General features: G+C 35.0%; 2 protein-coding genes across 7 annotated transcripts in view; one reads left to right on the top strand and one right to left on the bottom strand.

Moving 5' to 3' along the window:
* Positions 1 to 20,757, bottom strand: part of knl1 (kinetochore scaffold 1) — a 56,765-nt gene that overhangs the window by 9,636 nt on the left and 26,372 nt on the right. For 3 of the 5 annotated variants that reach the window (XM_044105913.1, XM_044105917.1, XM_044105916.1), the window contains exons 1-12: positions 4,988 to 5,035; positions 4,423 to 4,457; positions 4,048 to 4,084; positions 3,719 to 3,778; positions 3,517 to 3,599; positions 3,381 to 3,436; positions 3,285 to 3,306; positions 3,157 to 3,200; positions 3,027 to 3,079; positions 1,355 to 2,033; positions 714 to 766; positions 214 to 592 (exon numbers count right to left, since the gene is read on the bottom strand). In XM_044105913.1, coding sequence (XP_043961848.1) covers positions 214 to 592; positions 714 to 766; positions 1,355 to 2,033; positions 3,027 to 3,079; positions 3,157 to 3,200; positions 3,285 to 3,306; positions 3,381 to 3,436; positions 3,517 to 3,599; positions 3,719 to 3,778; positions 4,048 to 4,084; positions 4,423 to 4,457; positions 4,988 to 5,020 — 1,534 coding nt within the window. In that variant the 5' untranslated portion in view covers positions 5,021 to 5,035. Of the gene's footprint in view, positions 1 to 213; positions 593 to 713; positions 767 to 1,354; positions 2,034 to 3,026; positions 3,080 to 3,156; positions 3,201 to 3,284; positions 3,307 to 3,380; positions 3,437 to 3,516; positions 3,600 to 3,718; positions 3,779 to 4,047; positions 4,085 to 4,422; positions 4,458 to 4,987; positions 5,036 to 5,147; positions 5,280 to 20,757 lie in introns of those variants that run through there. The other 2 variants (XM_044105914.1, XM_044105915.1) reach the window with 2 other exon arrangements.
* On the top strand, positions 5,303 to 7,501 carry knstrn (kinetochore localized astrin (SPAG5) binding protein). 2 transcript variants are annotated; one of them, XM_044105920.1, is made up of 9 exons: positions 5,303 to 5,601; positions 6,143 to 6,215; positions 6,307 to 6,385; positions 6,464 to 6,493; positions 6,609 to 6,708; positions 6,782 to 6,896; positions 6,980 to 7,041; positions 7,140 to 7,214; positions 7,298 to 7,501. In XM_044105920.1, exons 2-9 carry the CDS (start codon positions 6,194 to 6,196, stop codon positions 7,424 to 7,426), a joined length of 612 nt encoding a protein of 203 aa, XP_043961855.1. In that variant the 5' UTR covers positions 5,303 to 5,601; positions 6,143 to 6,193; the 3' UTR covers positions 7,427 to 7,501. The 2 variants fall into 2 exon arrangements, with proteins under 2 accessions (XP_043961855.1, XP_043961856.1); XM_044105921.1 differs by lacking the exon at positions 5,303 to 5,601 and adding an exon at positions 5,823 to 5,910.

Below are 20,757 nucleotides of genomic sequence, written 5' to 3'. Positions count from 1 at the left end.
TCAAGAAACTGGAAATGATTGAGTTTGTTTTAATTTATCATGTGATTAATTGATTTATTGATTATTGTGCCAGGCCCGACTACAACCATAACAATTTAAGTTACAGTATTTTTTTTTTAAACAATTTGTCAGGTTTTAGTAATTTTTCTGAATTAATGCTCTTTTATCCCCTTACTAAAAACAAACTAAAAATAAATTTGAGTTTTTTTGTACCTTTATGATCAGATGACTGTGGTCCATAAATGTCCTGCTGTCCTACGTTGAAGATTTCTTTTTTCTGACTTTTACAGAGAGGCTGCATTTCTTCTGAAGGAATGAGAAACTGAAAAACATCATCTGATCTTCGAACTTCAGTCGTATCCAGGATGAAATCCCCTCCAGGTTTAACAGGAGCTGCCGGGTCAACACCACCCCAGTTTGTACTCAGTGGGTAGTTCTCCTGGTCGACGTCATTTGTTGGGATTTTGTGCTGCAGCAGGGAGCGGCCGGCGCTGGCGATGCTTCCTGTGAGACTCCGAGTGATGTCCATGAACTCATCTGCAGCGAACACAACCGTTTTCTCTCTGAAGTCGTTTTTTAAACCTGAGCAAACCTGGAAAAAAGAAGAAAACAAAACAACAAAAGAATTTACAAAATGTTAATGTTAATGACTGCTTTCCAAAAACCCATGTTGAACTTCTTAGAAGACTTTAGAGAGTATTTCTGAAACTCACCTTATGGCTTTCAAGAGGAGTGTGTACCGAAAGGTTTGTTAGAGATTTATTGGCTGAAAAAGAAAAACAGTAAATTAACTGTTGAGAAATCCACTATGGAGCTAAGCACTACATATATATATATGTATTTTATTTTTTTTTAGAAAATCTGATTAACCAACTTGTAGTGTAGATATTGTATGAGATTGTCCAGTAATTGTATTTTCAGTATAAAGAAATGTTTTTTAAATGCTTGTTAATATTTTAACATAACAGCAAAATCATTCCCAGCTGTGGAGACAGTAATCTATTATTAAATGTTATGTAATTTTCATTTTAAATTTTATTTTTAGGTGATTAGAAATGGTGAAAATAATGAAAAACATGCAGAGCTTTCAGACCTCAAATAATGCAAGAAAACAAGTTAATTTAAATTTCAGAACAATACTAATGTTTTAACTCAGGAAGAGTTCAGGAATCAATATTTGGAAGAAAACCAGGAGGTTTTAATCGGGTTCAGTGCGGAGGTCTCTTAGTTTTGTCCAGAGCTGTATATTCGCTCTCAAGTCCCATGTTTGTTACCATTTTGGTTTTTGACACAATTATGTACAAAAATACTCATTGTCAAGCTTCAAGAAAGACAGAGATGTGAGATTTCTCACCTTTTTGGTCGTTCGACTCCAAGCTTTCACAGCTCTGTTGCTGTTTGGTTTCTCTGGCTCGTGACTTTCTTTCTGACTTTTCGTACATCTCTTGAGTTGGAAAAAGACACTGAAAAGGATCGTCGTTGTCGGCGCCCAGGATACGGCCGGTCTGGGCTTCAGTCACCTCCATGCTCACCTCATCGTCTCGACGGAAACCACTTCCATTTAAGGATTCTTCAATATTCCTGCTGCTGCTCAGAGATTTTGGCATCTGATTTTCTTTGTCGACATCTGCAGCCAGGGATGATTTTATGTCGTCAGAGGTTAAAGGTGTCATCCCGGTGCTGGAGGGACTCGGTTTGGAGAGGCTTGAGAGGAAGTCTTTAAAGTCAGGATCCAAAAGAGGAGGCGTTGCGGAAACGGTTCTCGTTTCCACACTTGAATCCGTTTTTTTATCAAGCAGGAATGCTGACGCCTGATTTGTTGCTTGTACAAAATGACTGGGAGGCAGTTCTGTGAAAACATCAGCTACGTTCCCCCCCCCTGAGAGTAACGGATCGTAGTTTTGGTGGTCTGGATCTTCAAGCAGGTCTATGTCACAGTTGATGTTTATGGTGTGACTGTGAGTCAGGTCCATCTCTGCGTCCTCTGTGGAAAACACGACTGTATTCTCCCCAATGCCACTTTCTAAGTGGATCTAGTGAAAGCAAATAAACTCAGTGAATAATTGCTCAACACAAAATATATGGAAAAATAATAATATTCAAGAAAAACTTAAGTTTTTTAGTTTAACAATTTCGTGGCTGTTGTAATGTAGCAAACATACCACTACAAAAAATAAAATAAAAAAATAGTAAATTTATTATAGCAGGTCACACCTCTAGTTCATCCTAAACTTCATCCAGGGGTGGAAATACATTTTTTTTACCGGCCACTCAGACATTTCACCAGCCACTGATTTTTTCTTCCAATTACAAACCCCACCAGTACAAGCAAATGACATAAAATACATGATTTATTCTTAATTCTATGAAAACCAATTTAATGACAATAAGTTTACGTATACAAGCTAGTTTAACATAATAAAGCACAGATACCTTAACAGAGGTGTAGTGCAATAAGTTCACTTGTTATTTACAGCAAATTTAACTACACAACCCTAACATTCTTGCAATTATTTCCTATGATGAACATTTCCACATTTTGGCTACAATTCCCCCAGATAGTATTTAGTGAAGTTGACTAGTCATTTTTAAATGATATCAATAACTGTTAAATTTTGTTGTTCCTTACTTCTTAAGTTTTTTATTGAAATTCACGATTATTCTTATTACTAAAAACATCTCAAAAGGTGATCCTTATTAACTCCACGGGCCATCACCGTTCCTGTGTTATCCCCATTGCAATAAGCAATATTGTAAGGGAGCGCAAAATAATTTTTATTCCCCATGTCTCCCAAGGGGCTCCGAACAAGTCGACTCATACTGAATATGAGTTAAAAAATTTAAGATTACAAGCCTTAATCGAACCACAACCACAATCGCCTTCACATTTTGTCTTTAGAGTCACATAACCTCCTTACACTTCCTTACAGTACACTGTGAGTAAATCAGAGAGATATTAAATATCTCTACAAGTACCAAAACTACAAACTAAACTAAAATAACCAGCATCCGAATTTCACACTCACCATTATTCCTTGTTGAGAAGAATGTAGAGGAGCATTCAACAAGGAGTCTATACCTACATTCAGAGAGCTGAGTTACTAAAAATACTAAAAACACACAAAAACATACTAACACATAAAACAATATTCCTACCCATGATCTGTGGGCTTGTGTCCTCAGCTGTCACCATCTGAACCCTTCATGAAGACAGCAAAATGTACGCTCAAACAAAAGCAAGATGCAAATAAATTAACTGAGATTTATTAAACTGGTCTCTTTACCTGTTTTGTGTTGTTGCAGTGGCTGTGATATAAAAGAACAATTACAAACATGCTTCAAGTGAATAAAAGGGAAGAATGTATAATTTTCCTGCATACCTGCTCCCATTAGCTCTTGAAGAGGGTTACGTACAGGCGAAGCATTCTTGGCCTCCCTATTAAAAACAAACGAGCTGATTGGGTAAAAACGATTTCAACATGAAACGTAGGAGGAGTTTTTTTTTCTTGCACTCACTTGGCAAACAGCAGAACGTCGTTGGCTGGAGCAAAACTCACTCTCCTCGAATTTCTCTTTTCAACCAGTTTGGCAGTTTCCACCTAGCGGAGATAAAATATAATTAAACATGATCCGTCTCTTTTTTAACAGTTTGCATCATCATTATTTTACAACATTTAACCATTTAACAGAATGAACAAAACTTGAGCATTTTATTTACCTCATTTTCTTGTTGCTCTGAGTCCCGCAGCAATAACGATTTACGTGGTGCCTTTAAAATCTGAAAATGTAAATTTAGGAAATTAATTTTATTTGTGAAATGTATGTATCTGATGTTTTTTAATACAAACACAAAGGTTCACTCATAACTTATTACTGATATTTCTACAATGATCAAGATGTGAAAAAGGAAACCGGAAAATTGACAGAGATCGATGGATAAAAGGTCAGATGGATGAAACAGGAAGTTTCACTCTTTTTTGTCTTAACTATCAAAACCTGAGAAGGATTTTTGTGTATTTTCTGTAATAAACTATTTGTAACACTTACTGAAGAAATGCGTCGCTTGGAACATCCGGTGCCTTCACTGTATCAAAAAAAACACAAATTATTATTACGGTAGGTCAGTTTGTCTTTTCCATTTAAGTTTTTATTCGTACAGAAAACCATGATGTCAATATAATAAATACAATATATGCTTGATAATCTGCAGCTAGATCATGGCTGAAATGTTCAATTCATCTATTATTGTAGAAGAATAAATAAAAAAAATTCTTATTTGCATAATCAATGTAAGAAAAAAAGTTGTACTCCTTTTACCTGCTTACATATGTGAAGTTTTAAAGGTTGTAAATCGTGAACCTCGTTTAAAGTTCAGGCAACAACCATAAATAAAAATTCTAAACAATAATATTTTTTACTCACACGTTCTTTCCTGGATCCACAGGTTCCATCTTCACCTGTATGAAAATATTGGATCAATACGTAGAACATAAATTTACATACAGATTCAAATGATTTGGATGGGCAGGTTCATGAACAAAAGACCAGAAAAAAAATAAACTCATGATGATAAAAGGGAATTTTACTGTACATTAATAGTTATTTCACAGCATTTAAGGAAATGCTACAAATGGTCGCACCTGGACTAGATTATTCTTCACAAGAAAACTATTTGATTTTGCTTAGCAAAGTCTTGCGAAAATACAACGAAGTCTGTTTCTAAAAGTGTTTGTATGATTTCGGTCCACCTTTAATAAAACATTTAGTAAATTACATTATGTTCCCAAACACCGCTTGTAGTTTGATCAGTGTTTATTCATATACAAGCGCAATTTAAAGGCTAAGCTACGTGAGCATCCTACTAACCAAAGATCAACGTCAAATCAAATTAATCTTTCAAAGTAACGCATATTCATTAAAAACATTGAAACGCTAACAGTAGCGTCATTGTTGAATAACACATAATTAACATAAACATAAAATACACCTTCTGAAAAACATTGAGAATCTTTGCCTTCATTTTTTACAAAGGAATACATAATGTTTCCATATTGCCAGCATTATGAACAGAAACAGTTGTTGTCACTAGCTTTAAAGTCAACAAGCTATTGATAAACTGCCCGTCAAGCCAGTATTAAGCCACGTACCTTATTCACTGTAAATCAGCTTCTTCGTTCTACACCAAATACATCTATGTTAATACTTTCTAACTATCGTAAAAACGTTTTATAAAGCATTTGTTTTTTAGATAGTGCGCGATTCTCCAACCTAAAGCTAACGTCTAAAGTTTTGAATTTAGCCGCCTCCACGCATGCGCATTAGCTATTACAGTGCTCGTCTCGCGGCTTCTTTTTTTATTGTAGTTATTCAATTATAAATGTTTAAATTATATATTATAGCAAATTATGTAAAAAGTTTTCGTACTATTTAGCCGTTATAATATTTTCTAAAAATAATAATAATAATAATAATAATAAACAAAAACTCTCTAAGACGTCTTATTTACACCGGAAACTGTTGCCAGATCGGAAATGATCATAGAGGGCGGGACATATTTGAAATTTGTGACTGTTGAAAGCCTTTTTCTGAGTCTCCTAACAGGTAATTGTTTATTCACTTTTTTTGGTATGTTAATTAAGGTTTTTGTATGCCTTAAAAGTGCTTAAGGGTTATTTTATACCTGCCAATCAGTAAACTGACCGGGCGGTTTTTAATTGCAGCAGCAAATGTTACATTTATGTCTGTCAGTTGACTCGGTTTTAGCAACTTGCCGTTAATTGTGTACTTTCGGATAAAATTAATTGTATTTATTAGTTATATTTGTGCTAAGTGTAAAAGTGCAAATATTTAACTGATAGAAATGGCCGTTTTGGGGATTAAAGTGTGATATTTTGATGCCGTACACATAAGTTGAGTCTTTTTTTCTACACTATTATATTAACTGCTGTCTTTGCTGTATCTGAGAAATATCTTCAAATTGTATTGGTAGTGTATTTAAAAAAGGTTTGTCTAATAATGTGATATTCCTTTAAGAATTAGGATTTGTGATTTTTCTTGTCTTAAATGTGGTAAAAAGAAAAATGTATATTTTCCCATCATCCTAACTTTTTTAAACCTATTTTTATGTTCCCTCTTAATACAGGTGCTTTTATTAATACCACTGGCATTATCGTCACTCTGTGAGGAAAACTCAATGTCTTCAAAAATCCCAAGAGGTGAGTTTATAATATTTTTCATGGATATTTTGATATTGAAGTTTAAATTAGCTTTCTTTGAAGTAATGCTAATGAATATCCATATTTTCAGGTACAAATTTACCAACAGAGGCAAAAACCGTTCAGAAAACGGACACAAATCTAAAAAATTCAAGGGAAAATGTCCCAAGGTAAATTCAAAATTAAATAAAAAATCTCTAAATTCAGTTAGTTTCATCTCATATTTATTATAATCTATTATCTTTCAGGAAAAATGTTGCTCCTAAAGTTCACAAAGGGTAAGTCATGCATCAAATTACATGATATCAATGTTCAGCAGACACTAGACATTTTTATTGTGTTCAACATATTTATGTCCCTTTTTATTTTATTTTATTTTTTTTTTTTTTGCAGTGTTTCAACCAGATATGGGCAACAAGTGGAGCTGAAGGAGCAAAATCAAAACCTGGTGGCTGCAAATGAGGAGCTACAGAAAAACCTATCAGGGAAGCAGGTAAATAAATAAATGAAACTAACATTTATCATCTATTAGTTCATGTTCTTTTAATATAAATTTTATGTCACAGCAAAGAGTTGAAGAGCTGGAGCTGCAACTCGATGAGCTTCAGAAGGAGAACGTAGAGTTTCAGAAAAGCCTGCAGGACTGTCACACGCTCCTAGTTTCTGCCAAGATAGACCCAGGTGAAAAAGATAACTTTCAATTTAAATCTCTAATTTTACCCTTTGTAATGTCTGTTGTAATAAAAATTAGTTTAATGTTTTAGTTTTAGGGGAAAGGGTTGGAGATGCAGTGAGACAGAAAGAAGACGAAAGGAAAGAAGTTATGGTATGTTTTTATTAATCTCCCTTTCACTTTATTGTGTGTATATAGTCTCACAAACAAGACAACATGCCTACAACGGCACATAACTGCTTAAATTTCAGAGTGTTTCCACCGAACTGCTGAGGGAATTAAAGGCTTTTGGAGAAATTGCATCACAACAGCGTACTCACCTACAGGTAAGTCATCGTCTTCTTTAACATTTGTAATCCTGTTGCAACATTTCTGTTTAGTTTGGTTGAGGTTTTACTGTCATTTTTAGGAAATCCAAGCAACAATGGAGGACCTCACTAAAGCGCGAGAAATTATGAAGCAAGAAAGAGAGAATTTCTCTCAGGAGGCTGCTGAAATGGAGAGAGCTCTAAAAGAGGCAGAAGCACTCTTAGAGTAACAAAGAAATATATATCTGTATATGTTAATGTGAGATTTTATGTTGAAATAAAGGATTAATGTTTTTCTACAGTAACTCACAGCAGGATCTTTGCTTTAAGATCAGATCATTAAAATTTTTCTGTTTCTAAATCTCAAAGCATCACAAACGTAAAACAAAAATCAGGTTTGTACAACGTCGTTTTTTTTAAATGCACAAAATGTCACATTTATGTAAACATGAGGGAACAATTCCCACAAAATCACAATATTATTATTCTAAAATGCTAACAAAATTGATTTGGAGAAAGCGGCCAGGCTAGCATACAGACATTTTTGAGATCTTTGCTAAAATATAACGAAACATAACGGTCAGCATCGTTAATAACATAAAAACAGCATAATTGTTTGCTTTCTAAGCTAGAAAATAAAATAACTTCAGTGTTTCTGTTAAAACTAAATATTCTGAAAGAACATTCAAATAATTTTTCTTTGTTTTAACTTAATATCAAATATATAAAACAAAAACTCATCTCCAGCCTTCCAGTTTATTAAATTTTCTGTCATAAATGCCTATTTTCAAATTTTTCATTTTTTTTCCTTAGATTTCTAAAGTGATAAAGTAGCTTTTTTATGTTTTTTTTTTGTTTAGTCTTGCACATATGTCACATTTTGTATTTCTTTTAATGACAATCAGTTTACTCAAATTATGTCGCATTTTTCTGCCTTTTAGTGCAAAATATTACTTCTGCTCAGCTTGTCATACCGATTTTAAACTTTAGAGGGCAGTATAAGGCTATAAATCACAAATCCATTACCTTTTCTGAAAGACGTGTACTCATACTGACTAACCTTTGCTTTTCTTTTAAGAATAATTAACTGAAACAACAAGTCTTAGATCATATTTCTGTTTAGATCATATCCAGTCAAGTAGAAATGATTTAGATTCATGTGCACAATGTTCAGTTTTAAGTTAATCCTTTCACTCTCTGCTATCATTGTTTTGAGATAAACTAGTTTACAATTTATTTATCTCATTATCAATCAAGTAGCAGCTCTCTGACCAGACTAAACAACACAGAGAGAGAGACTTATCGCAATCAGGACAAGTCTAACAGGGACGGAGCCAAAAAGGATGGGAGGGGGGTGGGCAGTGATGGTCCCCTCCCTGAGCTGCAGCGTCAGGGTCAAAGTTCACTTTCCAAACAGTCACTCCAGTGAGCCGTTGTGGGAGACACGTTCCTCGCTCCCTCTCCTGAGAACAATGGCTGCTGTCAAGCCGAATGGAAGACAAGCAGCTTCATTAGGTCACCTCAAATCAATTTTAATCGATCAGCTGAAAACATTTGTCATTGAAATGTTGGTTTGATTTAAATACAGCATGACTACAAAGCCAATTTTTTAACCTCATATGCATTTTGCTTTATTTCTTGTTTGATAACTCCATCATACCTACAATTTATATTATGTACTTTATTGCTTGTTTCACTCAAGACTCAAAGTTGCTAAACAGATCAGTGTCTCCTGGTATTAAAAAATATATTGGGATTTTGAGTAAATTTAGTGGTGAAACAGGCCCACAGCATCACAGATCCTCCACCATAATTACCAGCTGGCATGAGGTGAAAGTAATAGATTGGTGATATGGATTTTCTTTTTTTTCTTTTTTTTGTATGTATATTTAAGGAAGTAACAATAAAAGTGACAAAAATACTGCATCAAATACTTACACAAAGAAACCCCTCCACAGTCTCTGGAACCCTAAATGTTGATTTTTAAAAATGTATTTCAATTATTTGTTGTTCTGCTTCTTTATTTTATGTTATTTTACTTTCACAAATGGCTTCTTCCAAACAAATGTTACTTTAATCAAATAGTGTAATTGTACCGCCAACCACTAACAAGGCAGAATAATCTCAGTCATTAAAAGGTCAAAATTTTCTGATATTCATTGATGATTTTGTGAAACCAGCAGTAGAAAAAAACGTTAAACAGAAAAATATAACAATTCCAGACGTGCACTCAGTTTTTGAGGTTGGAAAACATCATCAGTTGGAGTTTACCACACAAATAACAATTTTTCTTATAATATTTTCCCTGATAATGAGAAACTATACTATGTGGAAGTCCCTTCGCTAAAGGGACAAATAATGTGGAACTTGTATTTAAATTGCAAGAGTCATACAAGATCAGTTTTCCTATTAGGATTAGTTTTTTATTGGACATGGTTTTTTAAGAGCTATAAAAATCACTATAAATAAAAAGGTGAAAATCTGATCAGAGTATTTCTGATTGTGCTTATTTCTATTCTTCTCTGTTTCGATCAAATTCGGCTTTATGATCTTTGTTTTACTCAGCAGTAAAACACACGAACCATGCATTAAAGCTCTGCGGGGATTTCTGAGCAATTGGAAGAAAAAAAAACTGCAAACAGAGACTGAAACAGCCAAATTAGATCACTGAGGATCTGCAGCAATTATTTTGAGCAAAGTTGTTATTAAAAACCATAGGAGCGGTTTAATGGATTCTATTTCATCAGAGTCAAGTAAACAAGGTAAAACCCTTTTCAGCTCAAAGACTCATTCTGTCTGATTTTCATTTGAAATGTTTTTCATCATAGACATATTGGGAAGACTTTAACTGGATAGTTGTAGTGCAGTATGTGTTAATTTTTCTGCAATTTCAAGTTGTCAAATGAAACTTTCCAATAATGTAAACAGCAGCTTAATTTTCTCTTAAATTTAATAGCAATTATCTTTAAGACATACTGTTGCATCTTGTGTTGAGTGACTTTAACTAATTAGGTACCTAATTAGCTACGTCTCTATTCAGAATTAGCATCATTAGCTCTGTCTCTATTTTTATTTTGATATAAATAAAGTTGACTTGGCTTAGCTAAGAAAAAGGCAATGAGACTCAAATGAAGTCTGTAAATCAAACTTATCTTTATTTTTGGGCCACAGCATGAATGTCCTCAAAGTGTCGGTTGTGGCAGAAATTATTAATAAATAATTGACAAAGTTAAAAGAGTTAAAATATTGTAGCCCTCTAAATTTGTAGCAAATTTAATCAAGTTTTGATTAAATTTGGATGCTCAATTTAATATTTAGCATTCAAGTAATTCCTACAAGCAAAAACAAATTAAACTTGACTGATAAAATAATATTAATATATTTCTGTGTCTCTCTTGGTTCTGGAGGGCCACAGAAATAGCTTTGGCGGGCCGGTTTTGACATATATGGTATAAATGTTTCAAGTCTCTTTTGTCCAGGATATTTTTGCTTCCTACCAACCTTTTTATATTTTAATTTTAGAGAAATTAAGACCTAAAACAACCTCTCTTGTAGCATAATATTATTAAGAAATATTTTTGTGTCAAGTGCTAAATTGAAAAGGTTTGATTCGAACCACCGCTGATGGAAGCTTGAATCTTTAAAAATGTATTTTATGTTCATATGATTTAATTATGTAAAGTAAGTTTATTCCTGTGCTACATAATATGTTTTGTACGTCTTGTAAGGTGTAATAAATCACTATTTTTGTAAATTAGCCATGCGTGTTGTCACTTTAGTGGTTTAATCCTGTAAAGTGAGACATTTAGCCTTCAGCAAACCGGTTTTTAATCTGTTTACATCCTTTTCCAGGTGCTGTATTTCACCTGAGTAACCACATCAGTGTCTTCTGCTGACAGCAAAAAGAAATGAGGATCTAAAACTGGGATGACAAAAACAACACCGTGTTTTTTTTGTTTGTTGGTTTAAATCTACGTGGAGATAAAAAAAATAAATAAATGAAGGTGAGTCATTCCAGAAAAACAGTTTAAATTGTAAATGTTTTCAGACACAAACCTCCCACTTTTACATAAAACGTTAATTTAGAATAAAACTGCAACCACTCCTGTCGCAGTAATGAGTGCCTAGCATATCTCTGTTCAGTGATTCACCTCAGGTCTCCTGCTCTGACCTTGGTGAGGTAATTTATCCAGCCAACTACTCATCCATGTCTTCTGATAATTATCAGAGTGCTGCTGGAGTCCTACTGTGTCAGTTTCAGTCCAGTTCAAACAAAGCTTGGCAGCAAGGAAACGACTTAAATAAAACAATCACAGCACCAAATTGCAAAAAATAATAGGAAAAAATGAAAATACATCAAATGTCAGTCTTATGAAGATAGTTTTCCATATGATGAAGCATAATTGTGCTTCACCATATTGTAAAAAGAGTAAGAAGATAGCAAATAAAAGTCTGATGAGCGTTACTTTAAATTACCTCACGTCTACAACTCGTATAATCAGTTCGTCCTCATCCAACATCTAGGTCAATTTGTAATCAGTGGCATGGTTCTAAATTTATACCTGCTCCATTTCCATTTTAGACTCTTCTTCCATCAAAATATATCCAAATGAGAGTAAGTGTTATGCTACCAAGGGGTTTAGATTCATAGATTATGGTTTGATAACTTCACTTCATTTTCACCAAATCTTAATATGATTTTCCAGTGTTTAAATTTCTTCATGAACTTTTTAATGTGCTGATGTTTATTTTACATTGTTTGATCAAAGGTGTGAAGTCTAAATATACACACATTTGTGTCAAGACGTGCTACTTCACACCAGAAACAAATATTTTTGATTAATTAAAACCATTTGAGAGAAGATTTTTAAGAACAATCTTATAAAGTGTAAATGATTGGATGCCTTATTATGACAAACAGAAATAATATGACCATTTATTTTTATTTTGACTTGCTTTTATATTTAACTGCTAAGGTTACAGTTATATCAGAGCTAAAGTAACTATAGACTCCTTACAGCGTGACGTCATGCGCAAGACTGCGCCCCCATCTTCACGTTGGAGGGCAAAACCTGCTGGCTAACGATGACTGCTGTTTAAAGTGTTAAATCTTAAATGTATGCCTTCTGTATGAAAGAAAAAGATGACATTGTTCTTTGACAACAACATAAGGAAACATTTTTAAATTAAGAAACAAAATAGCGAGAGAGAGGGAAGTAGTTCAGTCATTCTCGCTTGACTTTGATAACTGTAATGATGTACAATTGATGTAAAATTTTGTGTTTCGGTTCAGTTACAAAATACAAAAGCCGACTTGGACAGATCCTCAGTAGAGCAGGTGTTTAAATTAGCCGATCAACCGCATTGTTAGCTTAGCTGATAGTAGCGGTAGTTAATCTACCACACCAATCACAAAATAGCAAAATAAACATCAAACCTAAAAACATAAAACTGTAACGGACGGAATATTCTGTACTTCATGTGGGAAATGTTTGAGTGTTTCTTTTTTGGTGTTACATCCTGACACAAAGTTGCGTTGTTGTCAGTTGAAAAAAATCTTCGTCATACCCTCCAGCGTTGTGCGCCTGCGCCAAATTTCCGGATGTAAACATACACGGGGTCTACATAATTAGAATATTTGTGGCTAAACAGAAAGGATGTCTCCTCACAGTTGTTACCACCGTGTCCATCACCCCTACCTCTAATACACTGACCTGTAATGCAGGTCCTCTGTAAATGAGTATATGCTGTTCAGGGGGCTTTAGTGCCCGTCATTATTGGCGGATAATTAGCTCTGCTGGCATGCGCTCCCAGAGGGGTGGACGTGGGGAGTCCACGTCCACCCCTCACCCCTATTTCTCCAACACACATTAAGACTGTGTGTTGCCACATTCTCTGCTCATCCTATAGGTAAAACACAACGGCTCTGACTTGTTAAAATAGGATTTTGCTCAGCGGGAGAGTCAAACTTCAAAGATAGGAACAACGATACAGACCTTCCACTCGCAAAAACATATTGTGATATTCTTATGCTAGTTCAATTTAGTGTGCTAAAGAACCAACAAAAGAAACAAAATGACTACAAACTCTTATAGCAGGACTAGCAAATGTACTGACCCATAGTAGTAGTAGTAATAATAATAATAATAATAATAATAATAGTTGTAAATAACAATCGCACATATGGCATGCGAATAATTAACTTATTGCCAATGTATAAATACCATATAATATACTAACATGATCGTAGGAATATAGTAAACAGATATTAAAAGCTAATTATGATAATAATAGCAGTAGATAATAACAATTTACTAATAATGGTTATTGTAACACAGAAGGAATGAAAAAATAAAGCATGGTTCTTTCATTGGGGTTTGTTGATAAAATCTTATTGTGAAGAAAAGATTTCAAAGTTAACCGTATTTTTGTAAGTTTATCAATAGGGTTATTTTATTTTTCAATGATTATCCATAATAAGACCAACAACTGTCACAGAAACTTGTTATCATCCAGACTTTGTAACATATCAAGTGCTGACCTCCATTTTGGTTCATATCTTTAAGGTATATGACTTCACTGTAACTTCCTGCTGAGTTTGAGTTATTTCAAACATCTTTAGTCACCTTAGCATTCACTTTCCGTCAGCCCGAAACCCCCTCAGGTCTGTTTGTTTCTGCAGAAGACTAACATCTACCAGGAAACCCACTAAACCCTGAGCATTGTGGCTGAGGTGCCTATTCTCTTGTACAATAATGATGACAAAACAGGAATACTGACCTTGAACACATCCTGGGGCATGCAAGCCACAGGAGAGGAAAACAATAACAGCTTTTTCTAAAAATATAAGGGTACAAAATGGAAGGTTTTCAACTTTCACGGAAAGCAAGTGATGTGAAAAAACTGCTGGCTCGTTTAAATCAACATTTGGTTTTTAAATTTAAAATATTTGAACACAAGAACGCCCTGCAGTGGATCAGTTAATAACTCCGTTCTGTCACTCCTTTAAGGCTCCGATCACACTGCAGTCTGAAGTGACCCAATTACGATCTTTTTTTTTTTGTCTTAATGCGACCTGTATCTGATCTTTTCATAACAGTCTGAACAGCAGAAATCGTATTTTTTTCCCGAATGCAAACCAGGACACTTGGATATCCGATACGTATCCAATCTCTTCAAATATGATCTGAATCTGAACGATCAGGTCGCTTTCATCCAACCTAAACGTCATCGATACTCGACAAACGTCACTATTCTGCGTCCTGATACGCGTAAGTGGGAAGAAAAACAACAATCATGGCCAATAGTATTGAGGATTAAGTTGTTACTGGGGTGGCTCCGGTCGGACACCGTAAAATATCGTAAAATATGCTCCACCGTTAGCATCCATGTTTACTACCGCAAACACTGAGCATTTCTTCTTCTGGTTTTGGGGATGGTTGGCAAAACACTGAGCACTCTCTCTATGTGTGACGCTATTGCGCCCTCTACTGCGCATGCGGACACTTTCACGTTGTTTGTAGTTCACACTGGAGATCACATACAGCTCTGTAACAAACGAAGAGCCCACTGCACTGAACCCCATTGAAAACCTCCTGGTTATTCCACCAAACATTGATTTCTGAACTCTTCCTGAGTTCAACATCAGTATTGTTGTTTCTAAATTAATATAAACTTGTTTTCTTTGCATTATTTTAGGTCGGAAAGCACTGCATCTTTTTCATTATTTTGACCATTTCTCATTTTCTGCAATAAATACAAAATTTTTGGTTGTAATTTGGGAGACATGTAGTCAGTAGTTCATAGAATAAAAGAACAATGTTCATTTTACTCAAACATACACTTATGAAAAGTAAAATCAGAGAAACTGAGCATTTTAAGTGGTCTCTTAATCTTTTCCAGAGCTGTATTTGGAAGTGTGAGCAATCCACGCAAAATAAATCGGATTTCACAAAAAATCGGATTTGGGTCACTTCTGGCTGCAGTGTCGTCACTATGGCTTCTCAATCACCTCCCAGCACACCTCAAAGACGCAAAGTGCACATCTCTGGGCGATCTTATCAAGCACCCTGTGGATGTGGGGTGCTATTTTGAAATCCAAGCGCTGGTGGAGGGATTTAGGACTTAGGAGCGTCTCCTGGACAAGACCCAAGGCGGCTGAGCATCCAGAGTGCTGGGTGGGCGGAAAGCGGCTACCTTGACCCACACCCCGGGCCTGCTAACAGAGACGCAGCTGCCACCTTGGTTAAGTGCATTCCCCAAAGCTCAGGCCTAAATCCCTGCTTGACCCTGACTGATAAACTTTGCTATGGATAGACAACGGCACACGTTTTCACCTCTAAAACTAGCTGTAAGGGTTTTACGGCACTAATGTGTTCTGGGATCAGAAGATTCAGATTGGATCTCTGTAATGTAGGTAATGTAGGGAAATACAGCATGCTTGATAATCCTTACACTTCAGGTATTAAGCTGGAATTCCCTGTAAATTGAGAAAATTCTAAAATATTTTGTGGTAAATTTCTTCTATGTAGTTGTAAAAGTAAATAAAAGTATGCAGTATGTAACTTTTATTAAATATATATGTATATAAAATTTGTATATGTATATTTTAATATATTTGTTGAAACTGTCACTATGTATTGAGATAATCTGTGAAAAAAATCTAAACTGTTTTCTCTCAGTGCCTAACTAGAAACAGTGAATCAAAACCAGGAGAAGAGTCTTATTGCTGTCAATCATGCTGCTTTTCCTCATCACCAGATCCTGTTGTGAATGCTAAAGCTAGTTAGCATGACCACTGATGATGGCAGATAAACGGTTTTCCTGTAATGTTAAGTTGTTTCTCCGACATTAGCACATCTAACAGTGTGTTCATGAGATTGATTGACAGCGCTAAGACCCGCCTCCTGCCTCTGATTGGTTGGTTTTGATCCGGACGGTACATTTCTTCAAACTGTATGGGGCCAAACTGCTGTTGGGGGCCACACAAACTCAGTCTAAGGGCCACAAATGGCCCCTGGGCTGCACTTTGGACACCTCTGGGGTAGAGTATTCAGAAATTGTACTCAAGTAAGAGTAGCGATACTTTATAATAAAGTTACTCCAGCGCAGTGAAAATAAATTTTTTTACAAAAAGTTACTCAAGTAAATGTAATTAGTTACTACTCTGAGGTTTCACACATCTATTTTTTTTAATTAGAATAAATACTTTAATTATCGATAAGTTTTTCTTGCTTTTGTGTTGATAGTAAACACAAACAATTGACAGTATCTTTAAAGAAAACATGTAAAAACATTAGTTTCTACTGTTCATTTTTATGTTTTTAACTTTAAAAGCATTTAAAATCATTTTAAAGTTACAATAATTTAGACTACTGTATAAATAGAAACTTGGAGGACAGACAAAAATATAGATGTAGAGGGTTCTAGAGGCTCCACGTTTGGCGTTGGACGAATCCCATGGACGTCTGCGCTGCATCGTCTGAGTGGAAGCCCTAATTGGTTCTGACCGCTATGGACCCTCTGCCCGTATGGACAGGATTAACACTTTACGGGCGCCACGGTTTCTCACTGAGGGCTGATAACACTCATGGAAAAACCTCTTTGTAGGTGATGTTCACATGAGGCCCAGCAGAGGATGAACCATTAGAGATGAACCACTGATGTTCCAGCAGATTCGAGTCGGAGAATTTGTCACCAAGCAGTAAAACTATTGTCATGTTAACTTCTTAATAATTTTATTAAACCTCCAAGAGTTGAATAAACTAGAGTTTTTCGGTTAGCTCTTAAAAAACTGAAAGAATAGTTCCCCAAGAGTGGGAACTATTTCCCAGAATGCTTAGCGGCATGTTTTTATATCCTGAGAAGTGTGTTACATTGATGTGACTCTTGTGTTTTAGTTTAAATAAATGTTTATTTTAATGTTTGAGGATAATGTCCTATTCACACTAATTGTTTTTGAACAGAATTTAATTAAATTCATTGTTAGATCAGAAATTTTGTTCATGCAATTTATTACAAGAATTTAAATTAAAGTAAAATAAGTAGTTATTTTAACTTGACATTGTGAGTAAAATAATGGAGAAATGTGGCTTTATAACTAGGTGAAGCCAGCTTTTTTCTTGCATATTGTGAAATAATTATTTGGTGTAAATTGCAGCATCAAGTTAAAACTCACAAATCAAGTTTGATGAACTTTAAAGAAATTGTTTAGACAACTTGTGTCTTGTTAAATCAATTTTCTTGTTGATCTGCTATCTTGAAAGTAACATTTTCAAGTTAAACCACCTTCAAATGTTTTATAGTGTTGGTAAAATAATAAAATTATATTTTCTAGTAAGTAAAATGATCATTGCATCTGGAAAGATTACTGATTTCAGTAGGAGTAGTGATGAGGAACTGAAAAGAAAATCATAAGAATGATGTGTGGAGGAAAACCTAACGCTTCATATTATCCTCCCAACATGGCCGCCGTTCAGCAAGGAGAGATAAGACGGTCGGAGTTGATAGGAAGAAAGACGCTGCAGAACACAAGCGTTGACTGAACAGATTTATTTTACAGAAATCAAAGTTATCAGACTTATACATCACTTTTATGTTGGCCTATGATGCAAAATACAATATAGGTCTGGAAAAAATTCAGAGATAACTTAAGATGATCAGTTTCTCTGATTTTACTTTTTATAGTTATATGTATGAGTAAAATGAACATTGTTCAAAGATAACAAATTCATATTAATTTAGAAACAACAATACTGATGTTTTAACCCAGGAAGAGTTTAGAAATCAATGTTTGGTGGAAAAACCAGGAGGTTTTCAATGAGTTCAGTGCAGTGGGCTCTTCGTTTTTTTCAGAGCTGGACGTTTGAAATAAAATATTTATTTTTACCTGAAACATCTTTTCTTTCAAAAGATATTCTATTTATTTTTATTTTGTTTTGTTTCTGTTTGCCAATGTAATTTTTGGAAAAACTGACCTTAGGCCATTATTCCAGGAAGGTGACGATATGGAAAAGTTCAGGAGAGCTTATATTACTTTTTTACAAAACAAACAAAAGAACAATCTTCATCAGAACCTTCAGAGTCATTTCTGACAAATCCATGCCTGATTTGAGAATGGTGATTGTTCGTCTCCACTCAGGTATTTATAACTTCTTGTTATTTCATCTCCCTTTCGGTCTGCTGCTGTTTCTTTGTGTTTCCTTCAGAGTGTGCCAGCAAACCAGAGCAGGCGACTTGCAGCACAATGCTTCAACTCATCGGTCCCTCCCGTCTTATCGTGCCCTGCAGCTTGCCCGGATTGGCTGATATAGACTGAACGGAGAGACGCCGGTTCCTCCTTTGGGTCTCCACATTGTTTGGTCTTGGCCTTTATTTATTTCGATGTAAATCAGCTTGCGAAAGTGTTACGTCCTGTCCTTGTGCAGTGGGCGGCGAACTGGGCTGGTACCCATTGGTCGTTTGCTGGAGGAAGTCCACCCCATTGAGATTGGAGTTTCTGAAGATTGTTTTCCAGGCTGTTATTGATATGAGAGAATGACATCATGTAGCCTCACCCGTAAGGTTGGGTTTGTGAGAAACAAGTCCCACACCCAACTCTTATTCATTTTGTAACACCGGGGAGACAGAAACTATGTTCATGTTTCATCTAACGAGACATTTTGATTTGAAGGGTCAGTGAAATGCCACAGAGGAGATTTAAATTTGTTAAATTGCAGCCGCTTGGGCCGTGCTGTGGTGGCGCAGGGGGTTAGCATGCACCACGTTTGGAGGCCCTAGTCCTTGACGCGGACGTCGCTGGTTCAACTCCCGGTCCCGACGACCTTTGCTGCATGTCTTCCCCCCTTTCCTGTCTGCCTACTGTCGCAAAAATATGAGCCACAAGCACTGCAAAAAACTCTTTGGAGAAAAAAATAAATAAATTACAGCAGCTTGTTAACTAATTTCATCAAGAAGACCTGAGTCTTAAGTTTTAAGATCTTTTCTGTGAAAGCTGTTTTTAACCCCTGGAGTTCCACAAGGCTCATTACTTAGCCCATTGTTATTTTTGTTACATATTCTTTAACAGATGTTTTTCAGTCTTTTAATAATATCTTTAAACATTTTTTTATTCAAATCAGTTGTACAGTTTGGTAAAAGTTTAAAGATTTGCAGATTGATACTTAAATTCTTTTGATTTGCAACAAAACAGAAATGATTGGAAGAACTTAACCTTTCACCTTCAATTTTTTATGTAAAATATTCATGAGAATATTTTTAAATATTGGACTTTGTTATTAAATATCTCATTGTTTGTGTTTTCGTTGTTTTGTTTTTTGTTTTGGATTTGACATGTTGTTTGTACCTGATGTGACTCCTGTATGGAGACAAAACCTCTTCTTAGGGACATTTAAGTTTTACTTTACCTTCACTTGCTCAAACCAGTAACACCAGAAACACTGTCGTCCATAAATAGCACAAATAGCACAAATTTGTTGTGCTTGTTTCATTTCATAAGTGACCTGTAAACACACTTATGCTTTGGGAAAACACCGAAGCACAACGATGACATGCAGCAACTCTCAACTGTTAGCTTGTTTGCTAGCTCTCATGTCTACAGGTAAACAAGTGCATTGTAAACACACATTTAGCATGTTTTATTTTTTCTTTTTTTTCATAAACAAGATGTTGTTTACAAATTAAGTGGCATGCTTTGATTATGTCCGTGTCTCAATCATTGTTACAGATATTTCCTTTGCAGACAATTTTAGTAAGACGTGTCCAAAAACCTAACAGCAATTTGCCCTGTTTTATAACTATAAGTATCTATTTTCTAATAGACTAAATCAACACATAATAAACCCCAACTGTGGTTAAAAAAATACTTAACTGTCCATTTTTAAAACTTTTATACACATTAAATTCCCATTCCCCCCAAAAAGAAGTATGATTTTAATCTCAGAATTCTGAGAAAAAAAGACAAATAAAAAAAGTCAAAATTTTGAATCAGAATTTTTTTTCTTCAGTGGCCCTAATTCTCTTCTGTATTTGGATGGATATTATTAGCTATGCTAATAAAGATAGCATGCTTTACATATTAGGTTTTATTTAAAAAATAATCAGATCTTCACAAGATTTGAAAATATTTTTTATCTAACCCCAAAATTACAAAAACACAAAAGTGATATCAATATTTACTGAAAAAAATAAACAAGGCAGAGAAGGACAATCTGTGTGATAACAACCAGGACCAACGTGCTTGTGTTTTAGAAACAAACAACAATATACACACCTAAAAGTATTTTGAATAGACTAATTAATGAAGAATTTTTTTAACTATGGGAGAAAACTGGAGTACCAAGAGAGAACCAGTGGAAGCACAGGGAGAACATACAGACAGTATGCAGAAAGACTCCTGGCAGGGATTCGAACTCATGACCTTCTCGCTGCAAGGCACCAGTGCTTCCATACAGACATTTTATACACAAAGACAAGAACATGTAGTGCAAACTGAATTATGTCTCTGGGATTTTTCAATTAATGTAGAAAATGAAGGAAACATTTGGATGTGGAGTTTTACCCA

The sequence above is a fragment of the Gambusia affinis genome, linkage group LG22 (genome assembly GCF_019740435.1).
Source record: "Gambusia affinis linkage group LG22, SWU_Gaff_1.0, whole genome shotgun sequence".
NCBI lineage: Eukaryota > Metazoa > Chordata > Actinopteri > Cyprinodontiformes > Poeciliidae > Gambusia > Gambusia affinis.
This window is presented reverse-complemented; position numbering and strand designations above follow the sequence as displayed.

Coding starts and splice junctions, on each gene's coding strand:
- knstrn (XM_044105920.1), top strand. CDS start 6,194: ATGTCTTCAAAAATCCCAAGAG. Junction 6,216..6,306: donor GTCTTCAAAAATCCCAAGAG/GTGAGTTTATAA, acceptor CCATATTTTCAG/GTACAAATTTACCAACAGAG. Junction 6,709..6,781: donor AAAACCTATCAGGGAAGCAG/GTAAATAAATAA, acceptor TTTATGTCACAG/CAAAGAGTTGAAGAGCTGGA.